The sequence below is a fragment of the Mustela erminea genome, chromosome 14 (assembly GCF_009829155.1).
Source record: "Mustela erminea isolate mMusErm1 chromosome 14, mMusErm1.Pri, whole genome shotgun sequence".
In the NCBI taxonomy this organism is placed as follows: domain Eukaryota; kingdom Metazoa; phylum Chordata; class Mammalia; order Carnivora; family Mustelidae; genus Mustela; species Mustela erminea.
In genome coordinates this window covers 65,746,485-65,763,391 of record NC_045627.1, presented here as the reverse complement: position 1 = coordinate 65,763,391, position 16,907 = coordinate 65,746,485, and the positions used below count along the sequence as shown (strand labels likewise).

At 50.8% G+C, this 16,907-nt stretch overlaps 1 protein-coding gene across 6 annotated transcripts; it reads right to left on the bottom strand.

The window, feature by feature from the left end:
- Positions 1-1,382: 1,382 nt before the first annotated feature.
- PPRC1 (PPARG related coactivator 1) lies at positions 1,383-16,370 on the bottom strand. 6 transcript variants are annotated; one of them, XM_032312246.1, is made up of 14 exons: positions 16,150-16,370; positions 12,212-12,400; positions 11,498-11,644; positions 11,270-11,371; positions 8,251-11,155; positions 7,894-7,947; positions 7,001-7,058; positions 5,954-6,024; positions 4,024-4,747; positions 2,897-3,043; positions 2,721-2,787; positions 2,481-2,602; positions 2,079-2,230; positions 1,383-1,777 (listed from the first exon to the last, which is right to left on the bottom strand). In XM_032312246.1, exons 1-14 carry the CDS (start codon positions 16,300-16,302, stop codon positions 1,674-1,676), a joined length of 4,995 nt encoding a protein of 1,664 aa, XP_032168137.1. In that variant the 5' UTR covers positions 16,303-16,370; the 3' UTR covers positions 1,383-1,673. The 6 variants fall into 6 exon arrangements, with proteins under 6 accessions (XP_032168137.1, XP_032168138.1, XP_032168140.1 ...); XM_032312247.1 differs by having other exon boundaries at positions 5,954-6,021; XM_032312249.1 differs by having other exon boundaries at positions 16,168-16,370.
- Between the last annotated feature and the right edge of the window lie 537 nt (positions 16,371-16,907).

The window sequence follows — 16,907 nt, the reverse complement described above, 5'->3', positions numbered from 1 at the left end:
CTATAAACTCTTTCCGGTGCCACAAGCATCGCCATCTTGGTGAGGGCGGAGCCCTCTGTCCACCACCTTGCGAAGGCGGAGCCCTGACGTCACGGCTCACGCCCTCGCCAGTGGCGGGAAAACTTTAGATTTCCCGCGCCGTTTCAGCTAGAGCCGCCGTTTGTTTTTTTTTTAAGAGCCGCAACTGGGATTTGCATTCCAGAGTAGAGTGGACCGGAAGGCTTGAGCGGTCTTTGGACTCTCTTGACTCGGTCTCAGGATCTCCCCAACCAGTCCCATTCGCGGCGCTAGCCGATTCCCACCCTTCATTTTCCATTCCTCTAACACCCAGAGAGGCCCTCTATGTCAGATACCATTCCAATTCTCACCTTCACTGCAGAGGATTCTTCAGATTATCCATGGTAATAGTGGTAACAGACGATCTCTAAAATTGCCCCTCTTTCAATCATGATTTGCCCTTGAGACAACCCCTTCCCCCTTACTTATTCATTCAGCATTAAGTCAGCTCCATGAAGAGAAAAGCCATTGTGAATGAACCCTGAGCGACACAGTAGCAATCTCTGCAAACCTATAATCCTAGAAATTATCCTTCTATCTCCTGAATCACAGTTCACACTTGAACTCTCCCTGTGGGAGAAGTAAAAAACCCTCCCAATGCCTCTGTCATGAGTATTCAAAAATTAATGCCCAGGCCTGCCAAGTTAATTCCAGGTTCCATTACATTTCAGTTCACATCAGCAGGCATCAATCCCTTTACCCACTACCGGTTGATTGCTTCCCCATTAATACCTGTCAGGAAAGGTAAGGATCCACTTTCTGGAGGGATATACCTCTCCTTTGCTCTTCTCAAAATAGGCACTCTTCTAGATAAACTCCTACAGATCTCCCTCTTACCCATGTTTATCCACATATATGCATTCTTCTGAATACCTATTGTGTGCCAAGCATCATGCTCAAGCTAAAATGGTACATACATGTATACATAAGCCTCAGTTTAGAAAACCTTTATTTGGAACAAGTATGAGCTTCCTCTAGGTCCTTAGTGGTAAAAATCCCTTCCTTGGGACTGTAGCATCAGCATCCCCTTGTTGAAACGCAGAATCTCAGGCCCCACCCCAGAAGCCAGAATCTACATTCTAAAAAGATCACCAGGTAATTCAAACTTCCTTTTAAACTTGAGAAGCACTGCCCTAGAAAACTGATTTCACTGACAACACATCCTAAGGAACAAAGTTTTAAGTCCAACAGGATTTTGCACCTGACCAAAGAGAGGTCCTAGGAACTAAATGGAGATAAGCATGTCCCTGATCGTGTTCAGACTGGAAAAGTGAGTATGTCTGGCACTAGCACCATTGAAAGAAGCACACAGCACCTGGGAATTTTCTCTAGTTCATGTTTATTAGTCTGCATAGTAACTTAGATCTTCCAAACACTGGGGTACCCCTCAGCCCCATCAGAACATAGGAATGCAAGTTAACTTATTTCAATGCCTGTTATAAAAATGAATAACCCTTTAAAAAAATCTGATTTAACACATTTTTTATTTCACTTTTTTCCATTTCTTTATAAAACAGTCATTTCTCACTAGCAGCTCTCTCCCCTAAAGTGGGGGAGAGGGGTGGAGGAGGTTGGACACCTCCAAAGAAAAAGGGAAGGGGGAGAAGGGCCCAGGGTTACCTCCTGAGGTTCTTCTGGGCCTGTTTCAACAATGTGTCAAAGTCAAGAGAATCAAATTTGCTCTTTACAGGAGCAGGGTCAAAGTCTTCCCGGTTGGAGTCTATAAAAATAGAGACAGACATCAAGGTCTCTGACAACATTTCCCTACCACAGGGTCCTCAAACAGCCAGCCTCCTCCCACCCCAATAATGGATGGAAATACTATCACCCTGGTTTTAATTAAAAAACAAAACAAAACAAAAAAGCCCCCATTTCTCCTCTCATCCCACTCCCCAGTTCTTGGTGTGTCACATTCAGCATTACGTTAGCTCCATGAAGGAGAGGCCCACTCTCAAAAAGGCTGGGAACCCTTCTGGGGACAGTATGAAGTATACCAAAACTTCAGGATTTCTTCCACTCACCAAGATCTGAATAGCTTCTCTTGCAGAACTGCCTGCGGCCCCCAAAGCAGAGATCAAAGGGTTGTTCATCTGCCTGCCTCAGCTTGTGGCCACTCTCAATGGCTGCAAATGCCTCCTCAGCATAGCGGTAAGTGACGAAGCCGTAGTTGTCACTGGTGAGGAAGATGAGGCAAGGCTAGGATGGCCATCTGGGCACATGCCATGGAAAACAGGTACTTCCCAGGGTACAGAGAGGGACTGGGGTGGTTCTTCTTATTCCCCAATGGCCAACCCTCTTGATTGTGGGAGTGAAGCTATCATCCTACATTGCCGAGCACACCAGAGCAAGGGGGAAAGACCAACAAGCATCACGGTAGATGAATGGGAAGGAAAGGACATTCTGACCTTAGGGCCCAAGCTTACCCTTGGACACGGAAGTGGATAGTGCACTCCTCAATCTCTCCAAAAACAGAGAACCTCTGTTTCAATTCTGACCTAGTCATGCGGCCAGGTATCTTCCCAATGAAGACCACTCTTCTCTCCTCCTATGTTGGAACAAGGAAAATTTACACATCATGACCCAGAGCTACCAGTGTAGGAGACACTCAAAGCTCATGGTCCAGGGGCAAGCCCTATTCTCCCAAGACCTATTCCTCTACTCACTATTGCACGCTCCTTCTGCAGCACTCTCTGCCTTTGGTAATGATCATGTGAACGGTAAGAGCCGTACCTGACATGAGAAGAAGGAGCCATCAGATCCCCAGACATAGATACCTCAAGTCTCAGAACTCTCAGGCACTTGCATCCCAGATGCACAGACTCCATAATCACATACTCACCGCCGCCTCCTATCACTTCTCCGTCGGGGTGATGGGGAGCGGGACCGGCTTCTGGAACTGGATGAGGAAGATGAAGAGGAGGAGGAAGATGAAGAGGAGGAGGAAGAAGAGCATCTTCGGGAACGTCCAGAGGAACTGCAACTGGATCTGGAGGATAAAGGGGCAGGCAGGAATGCTGGGAACGGTGCAGAAATATTCTACTTACTTACCTTACCTCAGTCCCAGCCTTGCCTCCCTGTCAGGAAGCTCAGGCTCAAAAACAAAGCAGAGCAAAAGAGGCCTAGAAGAACTCCACAGACGACAAAATTGAGGCCCTCATGAACTTTAGATGTATCTGGAATGTTTTAGAGTGTTTTGGCACAAATCATAGATCATAGTTATTTTCAATCATGCAATTAAAAAAATATTTAACAAGTCGGTAAGAAGAAAAATAAATAGGAGACTCAGAGATAAAGGGCTGTGCCCTAGGTCTTACAACTAGTTGGGGGTGCCAGGCCTAGGTCTCTGGGTTCCTGCTCCCCTAACATGTCTCACAGCAGTACTATGACCATGGCATAAAAGGGAGGTGACTTGTTAGACCTGTAATAGAGATTATTTCTCAAGAGGTCATTCTGGTTCCAAAACCAAGAATTCTTCATGCATTAAGCAGGAAAATTTGGGTCTGTTACTGAGAAAAAGGTACTGCCCGAAAATATATGAGGCCACAATAACAAAGGAATTGTCCCGACTCTGTCCTCAACGGATGATTAGAAGAACTGCCATCAACAACCCACCATCCCACCTTCTGACAGCCCACCAAGAAAAGAGCAGAAGTGAGAACTATAGTATGTGACAGATTAAACACCGCCAAGATCCAAACCTAATGGTCTCCCCAAGGCAGGGCTCAAGGAAGCAGGAGACCTCAGGGATACCCCAAACTCAAACAGGGGATAGAAGCTATCTTCTCACAGCTTGCCTCCTTCAATAATTCAAGAAAGGGGGAGAAGACAAAAGCCAAGGACAGAAGTGGAAGCCTTAAGAGTCTGAAAAAGTATCAAACTCCATGTGCAAAAGCTTTCAAAGTAAACTGGAGGAGAGGACATGGGACTTCTTACGTGAAGAGGACCTAAGAGGCCATCAGAGCTCACCTTCGCCACCTCTTGTGTGGGGGGGAGAGGGACCTGGACCGGGACCGGGATGAGGAAGACGACGATGAAGATGAAGAGGAAGATGCTTCGCTGGTCCGGTTGGACCCAGAGCTGACAGAACGGCTGCTGCGGCCCCGACAGCCCTGCCAGCCCCGGCTTGGGGGGCTGGCTGACCTGCAGGCTTTTCGGTAACAGCGCACTGACCGCTGCTTGGCTGAGGGCTCGGGGGGAGTCCTAGTGTTCATGTCATTCCGGCAAGGCGAGGCCTCAGGGGACAGCAAGGCAGATGGGGCGAGGCAAGGAGCTGGGGGATCTGCCTGCTCACTGCTAGTCCTGTGATCAAGTGGCTCCTGTGAGGCAGCTGTGCGTGGGGGGAGGGGGATGACTGGGCCCAGAGACAAGACAGGTTTGATGGTGATGTCCTGATGGCGTTTGACGTTCCATCGGGAGCCCACCTCTGGAATGACTAAGGCAGGCATCTTTTTGGGGGGAGTCCTGCTCCGGACACAATAATCATGGTCCCCAGAGCCCACATGGACTGGACTAGGGCCATGGACCCCTTCTTGGAGGCGGGCTGCAGCTGGATGTTTGACCTCTGTAACTCCTTCAGGCTTCAGGGTTCCCTCCTGGGCGGTAGACTTAGGAGATCTGGCTTTGGCCAGCAGTGAGACAGCAGCCAGGGGCTTCCATAATTGGTGGGGAGGGGTAGCTGGTGGGGTGAGCCCTGTGAGGGGAGGGAGGATGGAGATAGCAGGATGAGATCCGATTCTATACTTCTAAACACTGCGTACATAGGCTCCACAGACCCCCACCTCATGTCACAAAGAAAACGACAATAGTCAACAGCCCAACTTCTCCCACTGTTCCAACTACTCCTTCCCCCAAGTTCCCTATCTTGGGGACAAAGCAACAGAAACCCAGCCAGCTAGTGTCCTCCTGAACCCCTCAACCTCTCACTGCCCAAACCTAGCTATGACCAGCTCCTGCCTGGTCCACCTCTCCATTCTCAGACCCAGCCCTCCCCCCAGCACTACCTGATTTCAGGGCTGCATCTTGCCTGGATTCATATAATCATCTTCCAATAATCTCCTACCTCAGGCTTCACACCCATCTATCCTGTCTTCTACATTCCCACTAGAGGGAGCACCCCAAAATCAATTGCTTCCTAAATACACAAGATAAAGTCCAAACAACATGGCATTCAAAGTTCCCATAATCTGAGCTCCTACTTACCACTTCAGCTTCATCTCTTGCTTAAGTTCTACCCACCATTCCCATCAGCCACTATATTCTAGCCAAACCAAACAACTCCCCCAAACGTACCAGACTGGTTTTGTTTCTTCCATTCACTCCAGCTGCTCCATCTCCCTACAATGCCCCATCCCCTAAATCTATTTCATTGGTAATCTATCTCATTACCAATCAATCTATCTGATTGATTTTCTCAAACCTCTGCTTCAAGGATTACACCTTCTATATATAACCCTCCCCTGACTGTTCCATCTCAGACCCCACAATAAACCACAAAGGCAGGGGCGCCTGGGTGGCTCAGTGGGTTAAAGCCTCTGCCTTTGGCTCAGGTCATGATCCCGGAGTCCTGGGATCAAGCCCTGCATCGGGCTCTCTGCTCGGCGGGGAGCCTGCTTCCTCCTCTCTCTCTGCCTGCCTCTCTGCCTATTTGTGATCTCTGTCAAATAAATAAATAAAATTTAAAAAATAAATAAATGAACCACAAAGTCTCCTTTAACATCTTTAACATACAATCTCTCTGATCATTGGCTTATACATCTGCTCCCTGGACTCTGAGAACCTCAACAATGAAGATCAAGAGCTCTGTATTCCCAACATTTACACACACCTGGTGGAGGGCAGGCTCTATAAACATTTGCTGCATACTAATCAAAGGCAGAGTTCCCCGCTCTGAACCCACCTGCCACGTTGGCCAGTTCTGGGGCTTGTAACCGGTCTAGGGGCCTCTTCTCCTGGGGAGTGTCAACGCTGCTGGCAGGGGGGAAAAGGGAAAGCCTGGTTCATTGCCTCCTCAACATCTTGCATATCTGTTTTCCTTACAAAGGAATGGGAGAGGGGTGTATGCAGAGAAGAAGGGGATACAAGGGGTGCCTGGGTGGCTCAGTGGGTTGAGGCCTCTGCCTTCAGCTCAGGTCATGACCTCAGGGTCTTGGGATCGAGCCCCGCATCAGGCTCTCTGCTCAGAGAGAGCCTGATGCTTCCTCCCCTCTCTCTCTCTGCCTACTTGTGATCTCTGTCAAATAAATGAATAAAATCTTTAAAAAAAAAAAAAAAAAAAAACAAGAAGAAGAAGGGGATACAAAAACTGCCCCTATTACTCCAGCACAACAGGCTCTTAGTAACCGAAATGTGGACTGGGTCTCAACTCCACTCTGTTCAATTCTAGGAGGCTATGACCTTGAATAGCCCCCATTTCCTTTAAGCCAGGAACCTTGCCTACCTAGCTCAAAACAACCCAAAATCAATGTGGATGGGTGCCTGGCAGAACAGGATAGGGTAGCATGAACATGATAAATGAAAAAAGGCCTCTCAGTGCTGGAAGACTGGGGAACAAGGATGTCCAGGGTGCATCCTTCAAGGAGTCAGGAGAGCTATGAACATCTTCCCCACTTGACCTTATACCATCACCAGTGTTGAGCAAGCTTAAAGTTTGTTAAAGAAAGGAAAGAAATCCCCAAAGGCACAATTTGCCAGAAGACAAAAAGTACCTCCAGGACATTTGGAATCCCAGACTGGCATCAGCAGAGGATGGTACACATCCTCCTATCTCACCATCCAAGACAGTGTCCAATAGTGCTGGGCTGAGTAAGGCACAGGGTAACAGGGAGAGACTCTAAAGCTAACTGAAAGTCCCTGCAACACAGGCATCCAGATGACAGTCCTGCAGCGCCAGCCGGCTGCTGACCAACAACTGGAGGGTAACTCACTTGTATGTCTCCATACTCACCCTGAGTTTCCTATAGCCAGGCTGTCAGCAGGAGCCGGGGGAGGGCATTCCTTTTTGGCTGCAAAGAAACCAAATTAGTTAAAAGGCCAACCAGATGTTCCAGACTGAGAAGGTGCAAAAGGGCTTGCTTTGAGGCCTAAAGAAGGAAAATCCACTTTACCTACATATTTCACTGGGCTCTCCCCCAGAGATCCACTGTTTTCTAGTAGGTACGCCAATACTGTTTTTAATCACGTCTCTGCTCAGAGACATCTGTTAATTACTCACTGAATCTGAGACAGAGCCCAAACTTCTAAGCCTAGCATGTAAGTTTCTATGTAACCTAACTTCCTGGACTTGTGGTCTATTTGTCCTACACTTATCATATTTTATATTTTTCCTTGTACTATATAGATATTTGTTACTAATTCAGGAGTCTTTTCTGTTTTTTCCTCCCCAGTCAGACCATAAGCTCCTTGAGAACAGGACACAATACCCTCACAGCACCTAGGGCCCTGCTTTGTACTGAGAAAGCTGAGCTATCCCTTACCTTCCAAACACACCACACACCATCCTTCCTATACCTTGGCCTTTATTCCCACACACACACATCCTGCCTTTCAAGGCCCAGCTTGAGAGCTACTATCCTCTATAAAATGTCCCCAACCAACCTGACCCTCGTGGATCGCCACATCCATTCACTCTTGATAGTTCTTGCCAGGCTGTACCACCACCCTGTCCCTGGCTTAGGTTGCACTGCAGTGAACCTTATCTCCCCACTCCTATCAGAACGAGATTAATTCTTTGTGAAGGCCCCTCCACCACTCCCTTCCTTACATCTAAGTTAACTACAGGGCTGGACCCAAAGAAAATAGCAACAGAAAGGGTTCAGCATAGCTACCCAGGCTCCTCACCTTCAGATTTCTCGAACTGCTCCAGTAGACTGGACAGGTCCGATGCCTCAATTCCTGTGGAAGCACAGAACACAGGATTGGAAATGGAAGTACCCAGGTCCTAGAATTCCCCAATCACCTCACTTCTCCCTTTATGTTCCCCCTGTCCACTATACTAAGGAAACAAAGACAGCAACAGAAAACAGGAAGGAACCAAACCAATCCAGAGCTCTGGAGAATACTCCAAACAAAACAAATGATCCTCCAAATAAATCCACAAAGCCCAGCCCCATCAAGGTGGTCTGTCCCGTTCTAGAGTATGCTCACCATCTAACCCCCATGCCCTTCACTCACATCAACAAACTGTGCAGCACTTACCAATCTCACTGATGAAAGCCTGTACCACGTCCTCAGGGCCTTGAGTACGTGGGGTAGGCAAGAACGAGAGCTTCCTTAGACGGGCTGGGTGGACAGCAGGCAGCTTAGTTACAGTGCTCTGCTTTGATGTTGGTGTGGGTGTGGGAACAGCCTTGGCAACAGGAGAGGGGGGCTTCTCTCTGGGCCTGGTCTCCTGGGTCTCAGGATTTAGCCTCTCTGATACAGGCTCCTCAACAGCTACACTCTCAGCAGACAGACATGGTGGAGCCTTGATCTGGGGGCTTTGTACTGGGGAGGACACCTTATGTTTCAGATGGGGAGACACAGGCACTGATTTGACCTCCACCTTGGTGGGCTCCACCTGTGGAGCTCCCTGGCTAGCTGACCCAAGACTGAGGGGAGGAGCCATTGGCCCAGGAAGTACACTTTCAGAAGGGCCAGCTGGAATGCCATTGGGCTCCACCTTGGGTGGAGGAGCAGCTCTCCCAACAGATGCTAGAGGCAAAGGAGGTGGTGGCACAGTAGGCCAGAATGGAGGGTGTTGCAGCCCTGGGCCCCATCCCAAGGGCCCATAGGCACAGCTAGAGCTATAAGGTGGGATTGGGGCTGGAGGGGGTACCCAAGGCACATTGCAAGTGGGGGGCACAGCATAGGTGCCAGGAGTACCAGACACTAGGGGCACTGTTGGTGGAGGGGGCAGACAAGGATAGCCAGAAGGGGACACAGGGGGATAACAAGGCCAGGGTGGTACAGGAGCATAATGAGTATAGGGATCACGTGGTACTGGGCCCATAGACACTGGAAGACTGGGAGGCTGCAAGGGTGGTGGGGGCAGACTGGGGATCCCTTGCCTGCTTGTAGGAAGGGGCAGCATGGGGGTCATGCCTAGCCCACCTGGGGGGAAAGGCAAAGCAGTGGGCATTGTGGGAGGCATGGGCTGCACAGTAGGAGGTGGGGGTCTTGCTGGTAGTGGCAGGTCTTGGGATGGCAGCTGCTCTGTGGGAGTTGAGGCCATAGCTTTGCTTGCAGGTGGTTCAGGACTAGGAGAAGCAGGACTGGGACCCACAGGCACAGAGCAAGCCTCAGGAGGAACCTCAGGGCTTCTCTGCAGACCTGTCTTCTTGGATGGGGCTGGTGGGATGACAAGACAAGGGATGTCTGCTAGTCCTGTGGGAGTCTCTGGGAGACTGGGCCACTTCCCAGCTGGGGGCTGGGGACTTCTCTCTTCTGCCTCTGCTTGGCGCTGCTGCCTTCGTCGCCGGTACTCTGATAGGCTAAGAGGCCGAGGTCTGGCTTCCTGGGTTGTAGCATTGGTACCACCTTCTACCTTCAGAGGACCCACAACCTCCTGGACTTCAGGAATGATGGCCTTTAGAGAGTCCAAGGACTCTGACTCTGGAAGGATCTGGGGAGCCGGACTCCCCTGGACAGATGACATGGCACCACGTCTGGGATCAGAAGGCCTAGATTTAACTAGCACAGAATCAACTGGACCCAGGTCACTGGGAACAGAGTCAACTGGTGCTGAGCTCACTAGGACAGGGTCACCTGGTGGCAAGTCATCTGAGATGGGAACAACCACTGTAGAGTCAATTTCTGCTGAGTCAGCCAAGACTGGGTCAATCAGCACTGGGTCAGCTGGAAGAGGGTCCACCAGCTCTGAGTTTGCTGAATCATGGTCACCCAATGCAGGATCAACAGGTACAGGATCAGCTAGAACAGGATTAACTTCAGTGGGATTGGTTTCAACAGAGTCAAGTGGCATGGGGTCTGTTCGAGCAGAGACATGGGTTGGAACAAGGTTGGCTTGGATGCTGTCAACCAGATTGGAGTAAAGGTCTAGAGCATCTTCTTTGTCAGGACTAGCTTGCCCAGCACTACTCTCCAAGTTCCCAGAGCTAGGTTTCTCCAAGGCAGCTGCCCAGGCCCGAGCCCAAGCCCGGGGCTTCCCTCTACTACGAGGAGGCCCAACCTCTCTTTGAAGTTCCTCCTGAGGCAAGTTTCCTGCCTGAGAGGTCACCTCTGTAGCCATGGTAGACTGCCCACGAGAAGCTGACCTCAGTCTCCTGGCATAGCCTTCTGCACAGGCTGCTGGCTGCTCTTTGCTCTTCTTCTTCCTGCCCTTTCGAGCTCTCTGGGAGCTCAGCATTGTGTTGGCTGGTGGGTTCTGAGGTCCCTGGGGCATCACTGGCTCTATGACCTCCCTGGGGTCCAACAAGCAGACTGACTCCAGTTTTTCCTCTGAGTCCACTGACAACCCCTCTTTATCAGGGCAGAGGTCTTCCTTGAGCACAGGAGCCTCTGTCTCCGACTCTAGCGTAGGCATGAGCAGCTTCAAAGCTGGACTGGCCTCTAGCGAGTCATCCAGGAGCACAGGCTGGGGCCCAGCAGGGATCTGCCGTACCACAACTGGAATCTCCAGGTCATTACCAGCTGTGGCTGCCTGGCCCACAATCTCTAGCACCACACAGTCCTCAGGCAGTGTCAAATCATCCGGCTGCTCCTGAAGCTCATCCTCGAGTGATGTCAGCTGAGTGAGGCTGGGCAGGCAGTATGGATGCATGGCCCGCACCAGCTCACTCAAGGAGGAGATACTCTCATCACCAGCTGTCTGCACTGCCATCTCTGCTGCTGTAGTTTTATCTTCCTCCTCGGGGCAGGCCAGGTGCATAGGGAAGTCTGGGATACTGCTCACAGAGTTGTCGAGCTCCCCAGCAAGCAACTGGCCACTGAAGCTGGCCACCTCCTCCTCTTCTTCCCCATCACTACGCTGCTGGGGAGCAGGGGACTGGCCCCGGCGGGCTCTTGATCTTGGGGGTCTCCAGCTAGGAAGCTTAGGGGATGAGGTCTCTAAGAAGGAAGGTGGAGAGAAGTCCCAAGGAGGATCTGAGAGAGACATCTCAACCTGTAGGAAAGAGGAGAAGCTGCAGAAGTTTCCTCTGGGGATACATTTTTCTAGGCCTGTCCCCACACATTCCTCCCTCCTGGGAGTCTCTGAGGCTCCCTTGGTCAGGCTTACCCCACTCACTTTACTACTGCCTGTGCTGGGCCCCAATGGGTCAACCGGGGTGATGAGGTCACGTTCCGGGGGTGTCCGGGAAAGGGTGAGCAGCTTGTGTAGCTGAGAGGGAGGAAAAGCCTGAGATGAGTTCGTGCTTCACAACTATATGAGAGGGCCCACAGTCGTGGCTCTATACTTTGCAGCAACCAACACCATCCCACCCCCCAACGGCAGCCCCACACTCACAGAGGAGCCCTCCCGAGGTGACACAAGCAGTTCTGAGTCAGGAATGCTGTCAAACGGAGACAGGTTCTCGGAATCTGCATTGTCCAAAATTTCTGTCAGAGCTGTGAGCAGCGACACTTCATTCTGGTCCTCCAGAGATAACCTGCTCTGCTCCAGAAAGACAACAGGAAGGTTCCACCATCATCCCTAATGATCTACTGGCCACTGAAAAGGACTGAACGCCAAGAGAAATAGTCTCCCAGGCTGAGTTCAGCTCAATTTCCCAGAGAGATCTGAATGCCAGAAAGCATGGACTCCAATGTCATTCACTGCCATCTCCCACCTTCCTAGTGCCAAGAGAGGCCTGTCAGAATTGAGGCTAGGCTTATGTTTCATATACTCCCTCCACCCTCGGGGATGATGTAGATGCTCAACAGACAACCCCTGGCTAGGCTGGAATTGGACTCAAAACAAATTGGGAACTCTCTGGACATGTAAGATGGGGGCCCACGCAGGGGAAAAGGCCTTGGACTATTGTGCAAGCCTGCCAGGGCAACCTCGCATTGGACATGGTCTAGCATCCTACAGCCCAACTCTCACTGAGAGACAAAAAACTCACTTCAAGGACTTGGTTTGGGTATCCAGGAACCAAAATCCTGGGAAAACAGAACCACTGAGCCACAGCCTCAAATGCAAAGCTCCCACCTGAAGAATTTAAGCCCAGCCCCAGCTCACCTCCCCAAGGCTCCCAAAATCCTCGATGAGGGAGATGAGGGAGGCATCCATGTAGCTCTGCATGGTCCCCAGCAGTGTCTCATCCTGCAGTATCAGCTCCTCCATCTCCAGGTCCTTGTCCCTCAGGCAGGGGCCAAGCCGAGACAGACTGACAAAACCAGAATCATCCCCCTCCTCGTGCAGCAGCACCTGGGGCAAACAGGATGGTCGTAAGGCCTGCAAGGCATGGGACCTCTGGGGTAGCTGTGTGACAGGCTGTCTAAACCAGAAGTTCCACCAATCACCTCAAACTCAGCAGAAGCCCCACCAAAGCCAACCAAACCTCTGGACTTGCTGGGCAGAGAGAAGTACAACTCAACCCATGAACCAAAACACCAGTCAGGACGGCAATGTTCAAGGGCCTTCTGAAAAAAGTTTGGACTTCATCCAGAAACAGTTGGGAGCCACAGATTATTAAACTAGGGAGTAAAAACATGAGAAAGATCAAAATTGTTCAGAAAAGTTGTCTGCTGGCAATGGTAAAGGCAGACAGTCTGAGGGGTACACCGAAGGAGAGGTGGTCAGCAAGGAGGCAATTTCAGCTCCAACCACCTTACCTTCCTAAAGTCCCACTCAGGCCTTTCTCCTCTGCTTAGCTCAAACTCAACCTTGTTCAAGACAACTCAGACTTCCCCAACCCATGCTGATCTCTCCTCATACCCAATCCAATTAGGTTTCTGTAGCACTCATTTTTCTGGCAATCATTATATTCTTTGCATCATTACTAAAACCGGATTCTAAGTTCCTTTGGGGCAAAATAACCTTTTGTACCATACTAACCTATATCCTTCTTGGAACTTGGAAGGGTTTAAACTGGGTTTCTACTTCCTGATGATCTAGGATGCCTGGCACAGTGTCTTATACAGAGTTGACATACACACTTAATTCACATTTTTTTTTTAAATTTTGAAGGCCCTACAATGTGCCGCTCAACCTATCAGTGGTAGTCCCAAAGGAAAAGTTCCCCACCTCAACCATGTAAGCACAAAAGAGAAAACCTGATTCGCTGATTCACTGCACAGAAAAGCCCCACCCCACTACTTGCCTGAAAACTAGCAACATCTTCAGCCTTGACAGGCAGGGAGCCACCCGCCCAGGCCTGTCAAGAGCGTGGGCGTGGGCAGGGCCAGAAGTAGCTAGAAAGGGGCTGGCAAGGCCAGAGGCCAGAACCAGGGATATCTCCACTATAGGAAACAGATGATGACAGCCAAAGAACAGGAACAAACAAGGACAAGCTAATTCCCCATCCCCTTCTGCAACTCTGTACCTCTTCCAAGGGGGGAGGAGGAAGGCAACAGATGTGACTATAACCCCCTACCCACCCTCCTAACCAAGCTGAGGTCCAATGCCCACAGAGAGGAAAGGCTAGATACATTTTAGGAGGCCAGCTCCAGAGAGGAAGTGAAAGGTGGCGAGTTTTAGGCACTAACTCCTCCCAAGCCTTCACAATCCTGTAATTACAACCAGCAGCTGAATAGCACCTAGCTCAGCAAACACTCCAGCGTGAGCAAGGATGCTCCATCTCAACTTGCCCTGCCACCTACCTGACCCAGCCACCAGGCCAGAATCTTAAAAGAATGCCCAGCTCTGGGACCCACTCACCACCTCCATTAGGCAGGTACCGGAGCCCCAGTGAGAGATATCCCCTCTCTTCCCCTGACATCACCTATCCCTCAATCCCCAAAGAGCACAGCACTCAGACTACCAAAATCATCTAGGAGCTAAACCCAGGCTAAAAGTCAGCCACCAGCATCCCTACTTCAGCAACCTCCCAACTGGCTCTCTCACACGCAGTCTTGTCCCTACAGGGTTCAAAGCCAACTACAAACTATTAAGAAAACACATCTGATCACTTTTTAAGGTTCTCCCTAAACCCCTCCAATGGCATCTTACTGCTCTTAGCACTACATTTAAACTCCTTAATATGACTTACAGTCTTCCCTACCAGGCTCCTCTGCTCCAGTATGTGTTCTCGCTTACCACTGGGCCTCTCTCTCCATGCAACAGACACACAGGTCTCTCCATTTCTTCAATAAGCCAGGTTCTCTCCCACTTCAAGGCCTTCCTATACTATTTCCTCTGATGAAAGCTTTCCTCCCCCACAACACACAGCCTTCAAGTCTCAACTTAAAATGTCCTTTCCCAGACCCTGCTTATTATACAAGCCCAAATATGTTGCACTTTCCTTTTGTCCCACTCATCATTTATTATCTGTCTATCCCAATAAAACCATCTAAGCCTAGAGAACAGGGACTATGTGTTGTTCACCCCAGGATCCCTTATGTCTGAACATAGTATCTCAATAAATATTGGTTGACTGACTAGGTTCCACACATCCACCTTTCTTAGCGGGGAGGTGAGAGAAGAAACAATCTCTCCACGAGACCCTCTCCAACCCCAGATGACCACCTAAATTGGATTACAGCTGGGCCATGGATCCTTCCTGCCTGTCCCCTAAAAGATGAGCAGCTCCCAAGCTAGGGCTTCAGAAGAAAGGGCCTGGACTGGCCTGCTGGAACTAACATTACCTGGTAGCCTGCAGTCCAATTCCCACCTAGAACCAAAACCAAACCCAAGCTAAACAAAACACCCAAAAGCTTTCAAGGACTCCGCTTAATTGCTTAAGAGATAACAGTTCAGCCTAAGTCCTGCCCACCATTCTAGATGGCAACTTTTAAGAAGCCCTCTGCTGAGGAGTGAGATAACACTTTCTAAGTATGGAGAAATGAAGACCAAGGAAACAGAATCTGACAGAAGAAGCCAACCCCATCCAATAAATGTTCAACTAGTGTTGAATAGTTCTTAAATCGCCTCCAATTTTTCCCATCCCCAGCAAAATTCCAAAGAGCTTTAAATACAGATCACCTCATATCTGTCAGTTCACAGAAGCAAGCCTTAGCTGCTTCCTCAAAAAAGAGGCTGAAGGAAAAAGGGAAGGAGAAAGGATTCTTTCCCTTACTTAGACTTGTTCCATGTATACGTTGACACTCCCCGTGCACCTTGACTCATGAATGAGCCAGGTCCGCAGGCAACCAAAACGCCAGTGCCCATGACTCACAAGCCACCACAAGCCGGTCAGACAGAAGCCACCACAAGCTTACTCCACAACCCTTTAACCTCAGCCTTCTGCCCTCCCCAACACACTCCACCATCCGCAGGGAACTGACTCCTTGCACATCTGGAAGGTCCTTCACCGTTCGCTATCGAGGGGCCGTGGACAATGCAGGAGAAAAAAATTACTCCAAGACCTTGGGCAAAGTTGACTCTACCAGCCCCTACCTTCCTTCCCGGCCAGGGGCCCCCAGCCGGGTCAGAGATGGCGGGACCGGCTGAGACACACCCAGTTCCCAGCAGTGCGGCTCCAACGCCGATACGAGATGCCCGGCAGCCTGGAGCGGGAGCCACGTGGACATACCCTCCCCGCCCCCACGTGGACCCGCGGGCCACCCCCCCCTCAACAAGAAGCCCAACCCACGTGGGTGCCAGAGCCGCCTAGAGGGGGAGGGGAAGCCGACAAGTTCTCCCGGGAAAATTGCTCCCCCCACCCCACGTGGCTTCGAAAAGGCACTGCAGCGCGGTGCTGGGAGCACCCCCACTCGGCATCCTTAGAGAGAGGTATTAACCCTGGATTCCAAGTCCCAATCTCTGACCCCCAGAACGGGCCATGTTTCCAACACCCGGCTATGCCCCTCCGGCGTTCCGAAGGAATGGCTGTGGGGACCCCCGTCTCTGCCTGCGTCCCTCCAGCAAACAGCCCAGGTCCGTTCGGCCCAACCCGTCTCCCGCAGCCAGCCGGCATCGCCTCCCAAGCGCTTCCTCCCTTTCCTGTGGCGTCCACGTGTCACCGCCCGGCACACGCCGCTTTGCTGCCAGCCGCGGGCCGCCCGCCAGCCTCTCACCTGCTCCCCGCCACTCACAGAGCCCACAGTCCCATACGGCGTTTGGCTCCGACTCCCCCAACTGCTGCCGCGGACTCCACCGCCGGGGTCAGGTCCGGGGCCCCCACTCAGAGACGGCGCGACTCCGTCTCTCCGTCCCCGGCGCGCCGCCATCTTGGCCCCTGAACACCCAGCGCAGCTCTGGTCGCCGGCGCCGCCTCGCCCAGCAGATTGTGGGGAGGGAACTACAATTCCCGGAAGACACTGCAAAACTACGGATCCCAAAAGGCCCTGCGGCGAGACCCACTCCCACCTGGGAAGCGGGCTCTGGCTTCGCAAGGGACCCTGGGAATAGTAGTTGCTTTAAGTGGTACCTCAGTGGCACGTGCTAAGTAGTATTGTCATGCTCAGTTTTGTGTTCTGTGGGTTGGGGAGCGTGCGGTAATAAAGGGAGCGTTAGTATTTACACATCTCTTTATTTTCCTAATTTGTCTAACTGTCCAAACGCCCTTTTTATCTGACATTCTATCGTGCGGTACTTTCCTTTTACGACGTAGCCCAAGTGCATCTATGCTTTGAATCAGCACCCCCTAGTGGGCACCCTCACCCCAGGAGCTAACTTTCACCTAATCTCTTACTGCGCCACTACCGCTTGTTTAATCTTTTGTTGTTGTAGTTCAATCTTCCTTTATTTCTAGTTTCATTAGGAAATATTTAATATACACCACCGTGTAAGTTTAAGGCATGTAACATGATTGATTTGCAAAAATTAGCACCAT